Source organism: Belonocnema kinseyi, chromosome 4 (genome assembly GCF_010883055.1).
Source record: "Belonocnema kinseyi isolate 2016_QV_RU_SX_M_011 chromosome 4, B_treatae_v1, whole genome shotgun sequence".
In the NCBI taxonomy this organism is placed as follows: Eukaryota; Metazoa; Arthropoda; class Insecta; order Hymenoptera; family Cynipidae; genus Belonocnema; species Belonocnema kinseyi.
In genome coordinates this window covers 26,268,438-26,287,788 of record NC_046660.1, presented here as the reverse complement: position 1 = coordinate 26,287,788, position 19,351 = coordinate 26,268,438, and the positions used below count along the sequence as shown (strand labels likewise).

The 19,351-nt window shown below is 33.2% G+C and overlaps 1 protein-coding gene across 1 annotated transcript; it reads right to left on the bottom strand.

Annotated features, from left to right (window-relative positions):
• Nucleotides 1-1,972: 1,972 nt before the first annotated feature.
• On the bottom strand, nt 1,973-16,752 carry LOC117172044. Its single transcript, XM_033359776.1, has 3 exons — nt 16,542-16,752; nt 4,820-5,152; nt 1,973-2,305 (listed from the first exon to the last, which is right to left on the bottom strand). The coding sequence occupies exons 1-3, from the start codon at nt 16,597-16,599 to the stop codon at nt 2,049-2,051; spliced, it is 648 nt and encodes a 215-aa protein (XP_033215667.1). The 5' UTR covers nt 16,600-16,752; the 3' UTR covers nt 1,973-2,048.
• Between the last annotated feature and the right edge of the window lie 2,599 nt (nt 16,753-19,351).

Sequence of the window (19,351 nt, the reverse complement as noted above, 5' to 3'; positions counted from 1 at the left end):
GTAAAACCTCCGTACCGGGTCCCTGAAAAAAGTCGTTCTACAATTTTTGGTCAAACTATGCAAGATAAGAAAAAGAATGATAAGACAAGCATTATGCACTAGGGTCGTCAAAAACTGCATTGCAAAATTTTTGGCATGCTAGAGGGCAACTATCCCCCCATTTTATTTCACATCCGAAAAAAAATCCCTAATTTAAAGCATAAAATTAAAAAATTCGTTCTCCGAAGGAAGGATACGTTTAGGAGGCGTAGAACAAAGTCATTTGAAGAAGTTTATAAAGTTCCGAATTTCTGAAAAGTTAAAAAAAAATTTATAAGATACAATTTGAAATAAGCAAAACTTTCAATCAAAAACGTACATTTTTTAAAATTTTGGAAAAAAATTTAAAATAATATTGAAAGGTTAAAAGAAAATATAAATATTTTCCTAAAATACCTTGAAAAATCTTTAATAATTTTTTATTGTACTAATTGTTTGTTAAAGACAATATTTCATATTTTCTTCCAAATTTCTAGAAGCTCTAAAATTCGAAACGTCAAACTGACCAATTATTTCTCAGATTTTGTAATGTATTAATATGTATAATAGGTTATTATTATAAGATGTGTTTTAGTGTTAGTGAAGTACAATTTCACTTCCTTTTGGGTTTTTTAATTTGATTATATTAATATTATCTTCATAATTATTTAAAAATATGTAGCAAAATTTAATCTGAAAATTGTTAATATTCTTAGTATTAAAACAAAAATAATAAATTGACATTTTACTGGAAAGCAGCCATATCTCGGGCATACGTTTTTATTTTTGTAACAAATTAAAAATTCCATTTCTAATCGGTATCCTAAGCTGATTTTGAAAACCCATGGAATTTTATCTCCAAATTCTCGGTCGTTTTTCTCAGATTCAGCGAATTATCTGTCATTAAATTTTATTTACCCCTACGCTCACGGTTTATATCTCCGGAGTAATTTTGTCCATTGTTTTTAACTAAGACATTAAATTTTATCACAATCTGCAGTCGAGCCTGATCCAGTTTCAGATTAGTTTCAATTTGAGAATGCCAACTTAAACATCTACTTCATCAGACGTCAATAAATTTTTGTAATAAAACTATATTGACTTACGTTAAGCAATACATCATTTTGGAAGTAGACACTTGCTTCATCCTTTAACGATGATTTCGATTTTACATGCTTCTTTTCCTCGTTCGAAATATTCCTATTTTGTTGGTTTTCCAGTTATGTACTGCCACCTTCCGTTTTTGTAATATAGAAAGTTGTCATTGAAAATAATGAAGTTATAAAAGAAATTCCGGAAATATCTTTTGTTTATTTGAAAATTCAGACTTTAATAACAAGAACAGGTTCTTGGTACTCAGGTAGTTGAAATTCGTCACCATTCCCTTTCTACTGTTGTTTCGTAGGAAGCGACCACCTGGCCTTCTAGTCTTAGAATCCCGAGACGCTACGAGTGATATATATCGATTCTCCAATACTAAAACGAAACGAGACAAAACCAAAACTGAAGTCGCGGAAACCGATATCGATACAAGAAAAACCCGAGATTTTTAGATACGATATCAAGACAGTCTCGTATCGACCGGCGTCACTAGTTGTGTAGGTTTAGGGTTTATGGGTTTAGAGTGTGTTGGTTTGGGATGTGTGTATCTGGTGTTGGTGGGATGGGGGTTCGTGGGTTTGGCGTTTGTGGGTTTCGGGTTGTGGGTTTGTGATGTGTAGGTTCGGGATTTCCATTTTTTAGTTTTTTAGTGATGATGTTCAGAAATAACTAGCATTAAGGCTTACTACTTTAAAATTGCTGAATGCTGCCCGTATTTCATGGTATCAAGTATAACAGGAATCCCGGTTACAGGTTCTACAAGTATTCGATATGGCTTAAATCGAAATATTAAAATATTGAGAAAGTCGCAGTCACAATAATAGTTTTTAAACTTTGTATATCGTTATTCAGGAATATGAATCAAGGGCATATTACACAATGTGCACTTATTTGTTAAAACTTTTGTGTATAGATAAATGTGGATGCAATCAAGGAGAAGGTGGGATGTATTCAGCTCCCAAAACTCCTTTCTCCTGTTCATAGTAGATCCAAAAGTGCACGCCATTCATTCCAAACCGTTGGCGTTGAAGACCATGTTGATTTTCTGGTTTTTCATGTACATTTCTAGGCAAGAGGGTAACATATTCCACTTCTCCGGTACGACGATTTGTCTTTACCCTATAGCCTCTCCCATAATGCAAGATAAACCATTGTGATGAATTAGGTTCCAGCACGGTTGAACGAGCTTAAAAATATAAAAATTTGTGAATTCAAATGAATTAAAATTTCATATAAAAATTAAAAAATACATAATATTATAAAAGAGGCTCTTTTATCGCTATGCCTCGCATTACCAGCCTCTGTTTCCGCGGCAAACACCTGATACTTAACTACTATTTACAATATTTACATTTTTCTTACATCTACTTTCTCTCCTATTTACAATCTTTACTCTTCCATTCCTCTTCCTTCTTCCTTCTCTTTTTCTCCATCTCACCCAACACCCCCTTCACCCATGCTACTGCCCTCTTGTCCCCCCTTTAATGCAACAATACCTCATGCTTATATTACTCCCTTCCACCTCTTTACACTCCTCCAACTAGTGCTCAACTTTTGCATCCCCTTTCCCGCACAGTTCACACATTCTCTTCTCTTTAGAGAGCCAAAACCTATTATAACCATCCATGCAACCGCATCTCATTCTCGCTATAAGTCTCTGACTACCTTGGTCTTCTTTCTCACACAAATATTGCGCTCTCTGCCTTGGAATAATCCACACGTAGTTCCCGTTAAACCTTGACTCTCTGCCTGTCTGCCTGTCCTTCTGCCTTCTCTTTCTCCATGCCATTCTTTTGAACCAACTTATATACCTTTCTTCCTTCCTCGTGCCTCCTGCTAACTTCAACCACTTTACATACCTCTCCTGTATCCTATTTACCTCCTCACTTACCTTCCACGCCTACACCTCCACTCCGTAAAATAAGACACTCATCACTAGCGAATCAAACAATTTCATTCTTCTTACAAAATCATCTGCGAACAACCTCTCCCCCAGCCCCCGCTCCAGCCTCATCTCCATATTTTCCCTTCTCACACTCTATTTTATATGACCATCCACTCCCCCATTCCTTCGAAACAGGAATCCCAAGTAAACAAACTCTTTCACTTCCTGTACCGCTTTTCCCTTTCACTTCAACTTCTTTCCCCTATCTCTCCCTCCGCTCTTACTGAACACCATAACCTTCGACTTGTCCGCATTTAACTCTAACCTATTTTTGTCCAAGTATCTTCTCAACCTCTTAATAATCTCCTTTAAAGCCTCTTCACTCTTTGCCGACAGCACTATGTCATCTGCATATGCTAGTGACCATATCCTAACACCTCCTACCCTAACTCCTCCTACCCTAACTCCTCCTACCCTAACTCCTCCTACCCTAACTCCTCCTACCACTCCAGCCGCTCGCTTACTTTCCCCATCCGCGATCAAAATTGAAAAAAGCGTTGGGTTACGTGGGCACTCTTGCCTCAACCCCCTACTCATCCAGAATCTCTCAAAGATTTCCTACCCTCCTCTCACCCGATATTTCGTCTCCTCATATACCTCCCTTATCCTATCGATCGTGCCCCTCTTCAGTCCCTTCTCTTTCATTTCCTCCCACGTACTCCCTCTATCTACCGAAGGGAACGCGCCTTTTAGATCTACAAAAAACGCGTACACTTTGGTGAAGGATAAAAAAATTGGATTCAAAGTTTTCCGGTAGTCAATCCAGACCATTCACAGGACGCGCTGAAGGGATTCCACGTCTTTTCAGCCACATCACTTCAATTAGCAGGTTTATTTGAAATCATTCTGCACTTTTTGCGAGCAACGTTGTTCGTACATTTCTCTTCCCACAGGATCGATTCTTCGTACAATCATAATGCTTAAAACAGCTGTGAATATCTCATACAGGGTCTTCAAATAATCATACTTGCCATAAATCCTCCTCTAACAAAGATAATGCTGAAATCTTAGCAGTCTAGCAAGTCATCCTTGAATTGATAACACCATGAAATTGGAGCGTTTCGCTGGTTCTTCGTTATACTTCCATACTGAGACGTCGCCCTGTATCCCAGAGACACCGTTTCAGAAACATGGCCTAATTACCATTCAGCATCCAGCAGTGTTGTTGCGCCTTTGCTAAGGGGTTAATTCTTACGGGAACATCCCTGGACAATTGTCCACGAATACTTATTAATTATTGTGATCATATTTAGCAGAAACCCGTGGTATAGAGACCCTCTACTCGCAACCCGAGGACCATTTTTGTTGATTTTGTCATAGGCTCTGACTGAACAGCAGTTTGAAGGTCATCAAGGTTATCCCGAAGGTCCAGACGAAAGTCAAATTGATCAGATACATATGCAGCCTTAGCTACCTCAAAACCACCTTGCGTAATTTTTTTCCTTTGAAGCAAAAAATTGACCTCACTTACCCGACCAAAGCGGTTATGAATTTCAAACGCCCGCCAAGTCATGTTTAAGGACAAAATTTAGACTCGCATCAACGCGTGATACTTACATAAGTTTGTCCGCTATGGAATATTCCGCAATAATGCCTAAAGGTAAAAAATAAGGTCACCATTAGGTTCCTTGCAAAAAGTTACTACGAAAATGACCCTAGACTTTGTGAAAAATAGCTCGCTTAAAAAGATACAGGTCTGCTCCGTTACTTTTATGACAAATTTAATAATAGCTGCTATTTCTAGTGGGTTGTTACCTGGGCAAGGTGCTCGGACTCCAAAAAGTACTCTAGACGGCCAGAAATATCCCACAACTGTAAAATTTCCTTGAGCGTCTCCTATTTCAGTAAGTTTCATGTAAAAATCGTTCCCAGAAACAAATGCGTCACCTGGAGAAATGTTCATCCCATGGTCAGCTTTCAAAACTGTTCGTCGATTTTGAGGATCTAGCCACAACGAAATGAAGGTATCACCATGAAGAATACGCTCATCTGGCGCACGCACAATTTGTTGGGGATTCCGTGATCTAGGAACAACTTTTGGCGTGAGCCGGGTTGATAGTTCGAATCTAAGTCCTGAAGCATTCAGTTCTATAAAAATAAAACAGAGAATCGTTATTTTAAAATGATAAAAAATCAATTTTAAAATTTCGCAATCAATAATTCTAAGCTCAAAATCGCTCGAAATGAATTTTAGAATTTTTTTTTATATTTTCCCGGTAATATGTAATTCTAAAACTTGTAATATATCCTTGTAATAAAATGGGCTTTTAAGCCATTTTTTAATTTGTTAAAAAATCATGAATTGTAATTCAATGAATAATTATATTAGGTGAGTGATATTCTTGTATAATTTTTAGGCGATTCAGTTAAAAAAATTAGAATGTTTTTAAAGAATTTGAAAATTGCAAACATTACGTTGCTTTGAATTTTTTGAAAATACCATGTCTTACATTTCAAAGCGATTATAATGATTAGCGTGCTCCGCAAAAATTTCAGTACAGATTTTTGGGTATCTATTCTATAACGTTAAAAAGAAATCCTCGTTACCAGGCATATGAGACTGTCAAATAATAATCTCTTTGAAAACTCCTTAAACATATGAAATGCGGTTTTCAGCTTTAACCCTTGACGTCAAACCCGCCCCCCCCCCCCACCATGGTACACTTTCATTAATTCTTCACTGGAAAAAAATCTTCATTCGTATATTTATACGGTAAATAAAGTCTCTGATTTTTTTGCTCCTTCCAAAATTTAAATTCGGATTTATAGGTAGGTACTTGATTTTAAGTGGGAGGTTCCTGTTTTTCATAAGGGTGATTTTTGACCATATTTTATTGCATTTCAAAGAGCTCTTAAAAGCTCAAAAAAGTCTGAAATTCTATCGTGTTTGATTTATATTCTTTTCTTTCTTCATTTTTTGTACACAGTAGAGATGCAAGCTTGATGCAAGCAAGCCACTCTAATCGAAGTTTCAACTTTTAAACAAATTATTATAGCCTAAAAATCGACAATAGAGGCCAGAAACGAATTTAAACATCCCACAGTTCTGATACAAAGAAGTTTTTAAATTTCAATTGTGAAGATGCTAGCTTGACGGATCTCTGCAATTGCTGCATCAAGATGTATACACCAAACATAGTCATATAATTTTCTGAAACGTTTTGTAAAACATTTGAATTTTCAACGAAAGAGATCATTTCTATCAAAATAGGTCAGTTCTTATCCCAAGAGATGAATCTTCAAGCAAATATCTAATGCTTTGGTACAGTAGAACTATTAAAAATGTTCCCATAACTATAGTGCAAGTTGTTAGCAGGCACATGATTCCAGTTCCGCAAATTAACTAAAAAGAAGCCGTCTTCATAATCTCCATCGTATTTGATGTATCACAATTATTGGAGCTTTTGAACTTACTGTAATGCCAGTTAACACTTCGATATTGCATCCTTTGATTAAATTGCAGTAGTTCAAAACCTTACCATAGGTTACTTTAAGCTGTTCCTCTAAACTCTTGGGATTGAAGATCTTTGGAATTCTAATTAAAAGAATATTTTCTTGATGGTATAATTTTAGTTTTTTTTTGGCTTTTTTTAACACTAGTGCCGATTTTTGGGCCCTTTTAGTTCTTTTGGCAGATTTTTGTGTGAACGTGCAGGCCGCCAGCACGTCCACTACAGAAAATCAAAAGAATTAAAAAAATCAACCACCCTTAAATTTTTCGCTTTCAAAAACTGCAAAAATTAATTATGAAAAAACAATCCCTATTTTCTCAAGACTAACCATAAAATAAAATATTCACTTACGCTGATGTTGCGGAATTCCCGAATATCACAAAAACAAAGTTACTTGAAAATTTAGTCAAATACGCTTGGTTTGCATCGAGAGTAAATTCGGCATTCCTTATTGTTATTTCTTTTTGAGATTTAAAATTTATTTGCCTATGTTACACTTTTTTGTATTTTTCGCTAAACAACGCTAAGAGAGCTTTCGAATTTTGCGGTCTTGAGTGATGAATCGTTAAGGTCCCCACCATCTCACATTGCGTCATAGACTAGGGTCTGTCGTCTTCTACACCTTAGCAAGGGTTCTTCTGTCTTGTGACCTTCTGCGAATTCTTCTTTTGGCTCTCCCTCCCGGATTATTGAATCTCCTCTCTCTTTGGCCATCTGGCTTGATGCCGTTTCTCTTATCTATTGCTTTGGGAGTCACGGTGTCCAAAATTACATATGCCGTTCAAAGAATTGACTTCCGGTCTCCATTTCTCGCACAGGAGTGCATTTAGCCATCCCCCTAGCCTCGACTTTCCAAGGATCGCTTTTCCCGCTATTCGAGAAAAAGGAAATAAACTTGGTCGATGACTTGGTTCAGCGAGGCAGAGGGAGATACAACGAAGAGAAGAAAAGGCCATAGGGCAGACCAATGGAAACGAGCCTACATTAGGATCTCACTCTTAACAGTAGCAATTGAAATTAGTCCTCTGCGCAGGACAATTATTATTTCGCCCATCAATCACGGTTCATCGCGTTAGCATGTGTAGATTTCAAAATCAGTCTAGTTTGTGAACTCAAGGTGCGAACCACGTGATCCCCGGCGATCCTCTGAGTAATTTGTACTAAGGTAGGATCTTTATCCTTATATTTATGGTTTGGCCAAGGATTTAAGTCCAAATAATTTTATCATATTGTTTTTTTTTTTAATAATTTTACTCCTTGGCAAAATCATACCAACTATTATTTGATTGTTATTTGTATTACTAATATTATGAGTCTGTGAAATATTTTTTAACGGACTGCCGAGTACGAAAGCATGTGTCTTACCATTCTATCTGAATTAAACGGCAACTATGTCCTTTCAGTCTCCCAATATATTCCTGTAAAATTGTATTAGCTGAGATCATTCACCTTTTCCCCATAGACAATTAAGACTCTAAAATGACCGTATTTGATATTTAGAGTATTTCAATATGCTTTCAGTCTCCCAATATATTCCTGTAAAATTGTATCACCTGAGATCATTCCCCTTTACCCTATAGACATTTTAGACTCTAAAATGACCTTATTCGATATCTCAGAGTATTTCAAATTACCTTCAGTCTCCCAATATATTCCTGTAAAATTGTATTAGCTGAGATAATTTTCCCTTTCCCTTATCCATGATTTGGATTCCAAAATGACTTTACTTTATATCTTAGAATATTTGAATGTGCTCTCGGTTTCCCAAATGTATTCCCACAAAATTGTGTTAGCAGAGATAATTTTACCCTTTCCCTTATGGACGAGTCAAACTCAAAAATGACTTCGTTTTATATCTTGAAATTTCTGTGTGCTATAAGTTTTTCAATGTTCCATAAAAATTGTTCCGACGGAGATAATTTTCCCCTTTTCGCATATGTATCTATTCTGGTCTAAAATTATGTCCTGTATCATGAGCTGTTTTTCCCCTGTAGAATTATATTTCATTCGATTCTCTCTCTAATTCCGTTTAATTATTATTGTAATTCTGATTTCTACTTTTTTTTAAAATGGTTATTGTTGTTTGAATTTGCGTAATCTAAGGATCGCCATCCAAAAGCCGGTTAAAAAAAAAACTAAAAGAACCAATAAAATTGGCATCGATGCCTAAAAGTAGCTTAAAATTATGGCATTAGCACAATACACAGATTCTATCGCGGAGGTACTAGCGGAACATACCTGCGAAAACTAATGCTCACAATTGAGAAAAATCACTGTAGATCTCTCAGAAGCCGGTCCTGGCTTATCATTTTGTTCTATGAAGCCACAAGAGAATGATGAGATTCGGTTATTTAGTTTTTCTAGGGTTATTAATTTCAAATCAATGACAATAAAACTAGCAATTTAAAAAAATCAAAATATTTTAGTTAATTCAGCTTTGGTTTGCGTTTTATAACAAGAACGTTTTTTCCGTTTTAAATGTCCTCGCAATGTTTCTGAAATGTACTACTATGACATAGGGGATTTTAATTTTTGAATAGCATATTCTGTGCTTGCTTTTTGTAGCCCTGCAAAAATGGCAACATTGTTTTGCAGAAAATGACTCTCAGACACTTTTAAAATTTTAATCAAAATATCCAAACTTGGAGCAGCAATTGCTCGTTTTAAGATGCGATCAAATACTTTTAATCAATTTTTTCAAGAATTAATACACATTTTTTTAACAAAATAAGTTACTCATATTTATAAACTATTGTTTTGTTTCCAACAGGATTAACTGTTTTAAGGTCATCATATTCTAACTGAAAAATAATAGCATTAAGGTATTCCGCCGAAAGTTGATTGAAAGTAACATAAGAACTATCATATTATTTTTTAACTGCCCTAACTTTAAAAGTGATGTTCTTCGATTATCTTCAAATTCTGGGAATGTCTTCGCCTATCTAATAGTACTTAAATCACAAATTAGAGACCAGGATGACCACCCCTTTTTAACTTCTTATATTTTAAGAAAAAATTAGGGTGCTTGATTTTTGTGAGTTCCCTTGCGTCTCATAATTCAAAGTGCTATATTTTTGTAATTCTACTTGCCTCTCAATTTAAAACCTATTAGGGCTGTTCACCTCTTCTTCGCGTCAGCTTTCAACTGTATCATATTTCCCGTACCTGAAATTGCTCCAAAAAATAAGAGTACTCCAAAAGGAAAGAGAAAATGTCCTGAAAAATGTTTCGCCCCTTAATCGCACTCGTAGCCCTAGTATTAGGAAGAGTAGGGAAATTTGAAACAGTTGAAAGCCAATGCGAAGAAGATTTGGAAGCCCTGATAGATTGTAAAGTGAGAGGGTCTGGGACTTACAAAATCAAGCACCTAGAATAGCGAGAGGTAAGGGGACTCACAAAAATCAGGCGTTAATTATTAATTCCTATGTAATATCTCTATTTAAATAAACGCAACGTATACGTGAGACAATCGTTGAAGTAGAAAATTCACCCCCCCCCCCCCAAACAACTTATAGACGGGTGGGAATGCTGGTCTATAAATTTGTAAATTAAGTACTGTGGTATATGCGAATTTATTCCCAGAATTTGAAAACAATCGAAAAAAGTGACTTTTAAAGTTGAGGCAGTTGCGAAATGATTCCCCTATATACCATTTATCAGAGTATTATTACTTTTCTGTGTAAACAGAATCTATTCATGGGATATGCTTTCTGATGACAATAGAAGCCTTTTCAAACTAAAATAAAAATCCGCTACAAAACACTTTTTTTACGTTAATTTTTTTTAGAAAAATCATTTAAAGAAATCGAATCGTGATATATCGCTAACATATTACCGAACTAACTATGTAGAAGTAATATGTTACAAATTTTTATCTTTTTGTGATTTTCTATTGGCTATTATGAAAATATAGTAATTTATTTAACGAAGTGAAAAAGATTATATAAAAAATACTCATAATATAAGTATGCTTTATTAATAAACATTATTGAAAAAATATTATGCAGTTATAAACCCTCGTAAATAAATTTAAATTCTTTAATATTGAGTATTGACTCAAATTAATCCTTAAAATTTTTAAATCTGTACAGATTAAAACAAATTTCCTCAAATCCTCCAGATTATTTTTGGACATTTCAAGAAATATTTTGAAATGATTTCAAAACACTTTGAATTTTCTCTAAAAATCTTTTTTCTAATGAAAAAGTAACTCAACATTTTTCCAGAAATCTTAAAAAAGTCTTTACTTTCTAGAAACCTTTCGAATTTTTTAAAAAGCTTTGACATTTTTACAAAATCTTCCAAAGTTTTACATTGCCTTTCAAATCTTCGGAAATTTTATATACACGTCCAATTAGTTTGTAGCAAAATTAAAAAATTTAATTTTTTTTTTAATGGGAAACTGAAGTGGATCTTAAACTTTTAGTATTTACGTATCCACAGAATAGAAATTTGCAATCTGAAATAAAAATTTAGGACGAAATAATACTCCATACGTCTAGAAAAACAGGAATCATCGACTTGGCGAAAATCATTAAAAAACACTTCAAATATTTCAAACACCCTATTTAACATCTTTGACACACCATACTTTCATATGATATTGTATATAATATACTTATATTATACTTATATTATACTTATATTATGAGTATTTTCCTGTATAATTTTTAAAAAATTGTTAAAGATATTACTATATTTTGATAATAAACCATAACAATCAAAGATTAAAATTAGAATTTATAACATACTAATGCTATAAGTTAGTTTAATAATATATTAATAATAGACCACGATTCGATTTATTATTTTAAATTTTTGTTAAAAAATTAGAAAAAATAACGTGTATAGTAAAGTTAAGGTTTTCTAAACTGGACACATACATTAAATTACAAGGTACTTGAACATTTTTATAGGTCTGTATTTTTTTATTAAAAATTTTTTTCTCCAGTAGTTAATTAAGGTTCCTAAATAGGTCAGCCACTATTTCTGTGGCACTCTTAACAATAGTTTGTACAGTTCATTTAGGTATTATGCTGGCTTCTGTGTCCAAAAAAGATGTTTTTATTCAATCTCCGCCAACTGAGTTTTTATGACTACTTGTCTGATGTCTAACATGATGATGGCAAACGTAATTGTCATCCTGCTCTCTAAATTTGAAATAGCAAAATATAACTGATTGTCAGTTAAACTCTACTAATTTCTGTAGCTAGAATTGAGACACTAACAATTAGTAGGATTGTATTGATTGGATTAGTAAAATGATCATTGCTTATTGAATTAGTTATATGCACCTGCACTGATATAACTGATTGATCAGTTATACTTGTATTAAAGAAGGCACTTTATTAGAAGAGGTTATGTTCAAAATATATTTACGTTCTACTGCCTAGAGCATTTTAAATTTATGTTCAATTGAAAAAGTTGATAAAGATTATTTATAAATCTGGTGAGAATATACTCCTTGTTGATTAAATATGACCTCGAAAAATCACCTGGGTCACTTCTGTTAATAACTGATTCATGAATTAATATTAGGTGTGCTGAATGAATTAGTTAAATTTCTTCTTTAAATTTAGAGAGTAATTCGATTGTGAGAAAGTGTGCAGCGACAGGCGTTAAGAAGTTTTTACGGAGTTTGTGTGGAAGGTGTAAGTAGAGTGTGAGGGTGGAAGTCTAGGAGGTTAGTACGGCTGTTAGTGGTATATTGGGAAGACATAAATTAATTTATATTACGGTTGGGGTGTTAGGGGTTTAGCAAACAAACTAATAGCGTATTTGTTTATCCTGCACTGGTGTGGAGCAAGAGCACTCCGATCGCTCCATCTTACTTTTTCTCACTTCTTCCTTTTCACTCCGACCTGCGTCGGTGCAGATCAGAGTGCACCAGTGCAGGATAACCTAATACGCTATGAAATTTTATGGCGGTAAGCGACTGCAGTCTAAAGAGACATCTGTTGGCTGCAGTGCGTACTTGTGTGTACGAATAGGTTGCAGTTACCGACGGAAGAACAGTAGGTGGGTAGCGAGAGTACTGGCAGCGTTAGCAATGAATTAGAAAGGGAGAAAAATTCCAGAAGGACACGACTGCCACTTGTGCGTGACCCAGTGTTGAGTGGCGCGTCAGGAAGGGAGAACAATCGGAGCGAAGGAAGCGATGAGGCAAGGGAAAGAGCGTCCAGTTCAAGTGAGGGGGAGGATTTCTTGACGAGGAAAAGGGAAAGCAAAGAGAGCAAATGGTGGGGCAAACGAATAAGGAGGCTTTTGGGGTGCTGATATGCCAGGTGAAAGAGTTCAGGGATGGCGTATGGGGGGCTACGAAACAGATAGAAAGTATAAGGGAGGGCCAGAGGGTAAGATATGATAGATGGGAAAAGGAAGTAAAAGAACTAGGGGGAAAGTAAAATGATTGCAGAAGGAGTTTCCGTCAGTAAGGAAGAAAAAAGAGGATAAAGTAGGGGAGATGAAATAAGATATTAAGGTGTGGAAGGAAAGGGGGGTATAAAAAGCTAGAAAAGGTGGAGGGAGAGTCGGGAATGGAAGCAGTTAACAGGGGTGGGAGGGCGAGAAGCAAGGTGTTTGAGAGAAGGTGACGCTTATGATAGAAGAGAAAGTAGGAGAGCGTAGGAATGAAAATGAAGAGAGAGCGGATAGGGAAAGGATAAAGGCAATGGAGCTGAGGATGGAGAGAAGAGAGAACGCAGATAGGAGATATAATATAGTGAGAAGAGGATTAAAGCTAAAGAGCGGGGAAGAAAGGCAGGGAGTGGAAGCACTGCCACAGAGCATAGAGTGAGTTAATGGCTAAAATAGGTATTGAGGGAAGTGCAGGACAACTGATTTCGTAGGAAAAAGGTAGGTTGGAGTATATAAGAGTGAAGTAGTGCTAAAGATGCTGTACTGAAACGTAGAAAGGGTAATGAAGAAAGACGAGGATTTCTGGAGGTATATTCAGGAATTTAATGTGATTATACTGATAGGGACGTGGGTAAAGAGGAAGGAATGGAATAGAGTACAGCGAAAATTGCCAAGGGGGTATAGGTGGAGGCTACAGGAGGCGGTCGAACTAAAGAGGAAAGAAAGGGCGAGTGACAACATTTAAATCGAGGTTAGGGATGGTTTAGAGGAAGGGTGCATGAGAGGGTACTGGGGGAGGGGTATTTAATACTAGAATTTAGTGGGGGGCTGTACCAGGAAGAGGAGAGTTTTAAATGAATCGTAGGATTACATAATAAAGAGGGATAGAGTCTTAGAGACTGAATGGGGGACAGAGGCTGGGCGGTGGCAAATGACATGGTAAAAGGGGAGGAAGAGAGGGTGAGAAGGGTAAATGTGGTGATGAGGCAGGTATAAATAGTATACAGGAGAGGTATGTGAAGTAGGCACTGAGGTTGACAAGGAATATGCCGAACTATATTGTCAGGAGGAAGACAGGAAGAATGAGTATAGAGATTATAACGGGAGGTAGAGCGTGTAAATATGAGGAGAAATTCTTGAATGAGAGGGGAAGTAAGCTGGTGAGGTAGTGTTGTGGGATAAGTATTAGAGACGTAGGGGTGGGAAGGTGGAGGTGGACAGGAAAAGGTATTTCAGAACGATTGGACTGCAGATTGATGAAGTTAGAAGGATGCACAAGAAAGGAAGGTATCTGAGTTGGTTAAAAAAAATTGCAATGAGAAGAAAAAGACAGATGGAGAGGAGAAAATAAGATAGTTGAAGTTCAACGGGAACGACGTTTGGATTATGCCAAGGGAGAGAGCGCAATATTTGTGTGAGAAAGGTGAGCAAGGAAGTCAGGAACTTATAGCGAGAATAAGATGCGGTTTCATGGAGGACTTTAATAGGTTTTGGCTTTCTACAGACAAGAGAATGTGTGGATTGTGCGGAAAGGGGAGATAAAAGTTGAGCACTAGTTGGAGGAGTGTGCAGAGGTGGAAAGAAGTGAGTTAAGCATGGATGTATTATTGCATAAAAGGATGGAGAAAATGGCAGTGCCATGAGTGAAAGGAATGTTGGGTAAGATGGAGGAGAAGGAAGGAAGAAGATGAATGGAGAAGGAAATATTGTAAATAGAAGAGGAAGTGGGTGTAAGAAAATTGTCAATATTGTTAATGGGCTGGCAATGCGAGGCATAGCGAGGAAAGAGAAACATGAGTGCGAGGCAAGTCGCAGCGAGGAATGTTAGGATATAGAAGCGACTGGATTAGTTTTAAGGTGTGGATGGATCGTAATTTGTAAGATATAGTTGTAAGAAAATGATGCAAAACATGGAAGTGTAAGCAAGGCCATTTTTTAAGGCCAACAAGCCAAAAAAGAAACGTTTATCTAAGTATCATCATTTAGATGTTCTCAAATCGAATAATAAAAGAATAAAATTAATTTTGACAAAAGTGTGTAGCTTTTAACCACAAGTAGATAAATTTTCAAGAAAAAAGCTGAATTCTTAACAAAAAATAAAAAAAATTATATTTTAATTAAGAAATATATTCTTTGCGAAATACTACTTCTACTCTTAAAAATATTTCAAGCAATCTCTTTTTTTAAACTTCGGAAGAAGTAACTTTTAAATTGTGAAGAATTTGGATTGGGAAAAGGGTTTTTTCAAGCTACTTTTTTCTAAATTCCTGTTCTAATTCCATAAAAAAATTCCTCTTTAATGTAAAAGATTCCCCGTCCCAAGGGAAATTCTATTTCCTAACTGTACCTCCCTGTCCTAAAATAAAAACGATAAATATTTTCACTCATATGTCCTGCAACTGTAGGTAAGGTAAAAATAACTTTTATAAATTGTCCGAAATCACTAAAATTATGAAAACTTGAATTACTTTATAATCAGTAGTAAATTACCGGGTTTTAATTTAATTCCCGGTTTTTTCCTGATCATTTCACAGTCTTTTCCGCTCATGTTGTGACCCTAATCATAAATAAATTATTTATAAATATATATTATTTAGCGAGCAGAAATGTTTAGATGAATAAATAAAAAAGTATATTATATGGCTAATTATTATTATTAATATTCTTTGTAACAAATGGTTTATTTCAGACATTTCTCAAAATACAGTTACGGTATTTTGAAGGGTTATTTATAATAACTTACCATAAATTGCTAAAATTTAATACAATGTTGTCTATAAATATCTGGAAATTTTCGGTCATTAATGGAAATTTTACAGGTGAATAGGGTAACTTACACTATATTACCCAGAATTCAATTCTAATCTTTTTTATACATTTCTGAAAATTTATGGAAATTTTTGCGTACTTATGGTAATTTGTGCAGGTAAATACGATAACTTACTATAAATTATCCAAAATTCAATTTTAAACATTATGATGAATTTCCCGAAATTAATTTTGAAAAATTGGTTATTTATGGTAATATTACAGGTAATTTATAGGAACTTAGCATAAAGTTTTAAAAATTGACTTTTAAAATGTTTCGAAATTTCTAGAATTTTGTTGGAAATTTTAGGTCATTTATGGTAATTTTATAGGTAAATATAGTAACTTACCACAAATAATACAAAAATAAATTTGAAACATTTTTTTACATTCCGCGAAATTTATAAACATTTTTGGTAATTTATGGTAATTTTACAAGAAATTTATGTGAACTGATAATCTTCTACTCGCCCTAAGAACTTTACGGAAGTTTTATAGCAGATAATAGAATTTTGCGATAATTTATGCAAAGTTACAAAATATAACTGGTCAAATTACCGTAAATTACCAAAAATATCCGGAAATTTTTGGTGATGATACTGTATTCAATAGAATACAAAACCCTTTTTTGTATTCACAAGTCGCCTATTTATAATATTTTTAATGCATTTAGAAGCAAAAAAAATTACAATAATAAATATTAAAAATGAAAAAGCCCTTTCGAGGCTAGCAGATGTTAATTTAACAGGCTTCATTCATTCAATATTTTTAATTTTAGCTTCATTTTTTTAAACTATATTTTTGGAATGTGTAACATTGGATATTTAAATTAAATTTTATACTATATTGAGTACACTTACCACCAAATTGCACAAGAAATGCGATTGCAGATAGCAGATTGCTGATGAGTATCTTCATCTTCTTACAAAAATCTCGTAAATGGCGACAAATAAAAACTTTTCAACTGATTAATTTTCCTCAGTAATACCCACAAATTTTCCGAAATGTCAATATATACGAGCAAGAAGAAGAATTCTATTTATAATCGACGCCACTGATTGGTTGCCTAGTTTTCGCTTTCGTATCAAAAACTGCCACATGAAAGATTGGAAATAATAATATAATAGAACGTGGCATCTTTCATAATAATTAATCACACAGTTTTATATCTCGAGTAAACATTATTATCATTGACATCGCTCCAGGTTATAAAATTTCTATTTGTCAAGTTATCGCAAAGTGAGATCTTTTTTTCATTAAATTCTTATCTTTTCTACAATTTTTTTAATGTAACTAATAATATGTTTTATAAAGCTTTAAAAAACGTACTTTGTAATCAAGAAAATTATGGAGACTCTTTATAATGACTATAATATAATATTTTAGTAGCTGCTTCCAGTTTGTTCTTTTGAATTTCCTGGAATTTTTTAAAGATTAAGAACTTTTTACATCGTCAATTTAGAAACCCAAAATTTCCAAAAAAATAGTTTTATTCAATGATAATGTTGATTTATAAATATTTCCAAGCATTCCAGACGTTGAGGCTCGACTAATTAAATAATATATTAGTTCATAAAATATATATTTCAATAGTATAATATCATCATCATTTTTGTTTTATTTAACTATTTAGTTCACTTTTAAACTATTTTTTAAAACTCAACAATTATATATGAATGTTTATTATTTTTAATGAAAGTTTGCCCATTACCTAACATTTTTAATGAAGAATTCAATTCGTTAATTGGAAATTGAAATATTTATTTTTTTGTCAAAAACAACTTCTTTCAAAATTCAACTATTTTGTAAAAAATCAGCTTTTGCGTTATGAAAATCATATTTTATGATTAGAAATTCAACTGCTTTATAGATAATTGAGAACTTTTTCTTTCATTACATTCTCATCTAATTCAAAATTTTTTTTATTTAACGAATAATATGTGTCGTAAAGCTGTTAAAGTGTTACAAACTCAAATTCCCGAATTTATTTATCAACGGTTTTTTTCAGGGAAGATATTCTACTGTTTTATGTTTTAAAAGTTAATTTAGGTAAGGCTAAAATCATCAAGACTATTCATTTTTTCGGAAACACTATATTTTATTAGCTGTTTTTAGTTTGTTCCATTGAATCTCCTGGAATTTTTAATTCACAATTTCCAAACGATAAACTTCAATTCTAAAAATGTATTATAAAAAAACTTTTAATAATAAATAACAAAACATTCAAAAGTGAAGTTAATGTATAGAATCCCTGAAAATAAAACTAAATACCCAGCGACCAAATTTGGGTAACCACCATTGAATGCTCATGTTCATAATATCATTGTAAGTTCATTGATTTTTAGTTTTTTAAACAAATGGAATTTGTGTAAATAATTTTATTTGTTAAAAATTCTTAATATTTCTTGAGTGGAATATTCATCAACATTGTTTGATCAATTTTATTTTAAAAACTTTTGTTAATAAAAATTATTACTTAAATATCACTAAAAATTAATTATTATTCAATGATTTATTAATTAGTAATTAATTATTATTTATCAATATTCTATTAGACCCACAGTAATAATTTTGTTTGGAACAAAATTCATAAAACATTTTTTAAATAAATTCCATTTCTTTAAATAATTGAAAATGAATGTACTAATTTCAATAAATATTACACTAGAACAATAGTAATAATTTTTAGTGAAAAAAAAGATTTTTTAAACAAAAAATATTTAAACAAGTTACATTTATTTAAACAATTAAAAATTAATGAACCGATGTTATTAAATAATCTACTAGACTAATAGTAATAATCTTAAGGGAAAAAACAAACTTTCGAGAAAAACTTGTTAAAACAAATTCTATTTGTGTAAATAATTTAATATTAATTAACAAATGATAATAAATATTCCACTAGATCATTAATAATAATTCTAAGTGAAAAAAGATCAGAATAGAGTGCTCAAAAGTTCGATTTCATGAAGAATTTACATTTTTTGTTTTAAGGGTAGTTTTCAGCTACTCGTGGGGGTGTGTTAAGGGTGTCAAAAAGCAAATGTCTGATACATGAGATTCTTCGTTGGATAATTCTCAACAGGCCTCTATACTTACAATTACATGTGTTAAAATCTAAAGAAAAAAAATTACGGGATTTCTTTTTTCGGATTTAGATTGAAATTGGGGGGATCGTTGTCCTCTAAAAAAAGCGTTTTTGAGTCACCGTAATTTACAATTATGTTTCTAACTGTACAGCAAATAGAAACAATAAATATACCACTTTTGAATTGTTAAAACAAATATAATTTGTTTAAATCATTTTTTTACATACTTTTAAAATCGTAATTCATTGTATGCCTTCTATTTTATTTTATTCTTTTAGTCATCGAAAAATAAGTGCTTGAGGAAATAACGATTTTTCAAACAAATAGAATTTTGTTAACCATTAGAAGGAAATTATTCGAAAATATTGCATTTTAAGCTGACAATACTATTATTTTATACATTTTTGGGAAATAAATTATTGTTTCAATTTTCAATATTTGATTTAACAATTGGAAATTGTTTCAAATGAAAATAAATGATTCCACAAAAAAGAAAAGTTTTCTATTCATATAAATGCCAACTAAGTGAATTTGTTTATAAAAATTGCTTATAACCATGAGCAAACTGGTTTATAATACTG

Bases quoted from the DNA above. Each gene is read 5' to 3' on its own strand.
- LOC117172044 (XM_033359776.1), bottom strand. From the start codon at position 16,599: ATGAAGATACTCATCAGCAATCTGCTATCTGCAATCGCATTTCTTGTG. The intron at 5,153-16,541 runs GTAAGTGTACTC...TTATTTTTATAG, and splicing joins ATTTCTTGTGCAATTTGGTG to AACTGAATGCTTCAGGACTT. The intron at 2,306-4,819 runs GTAACAACCCAC...TATATTTTTAAG, and splicing joins AGTCCGAGCACCTTGCCCAG to CTCGTTCAACCGTGCTGGAA.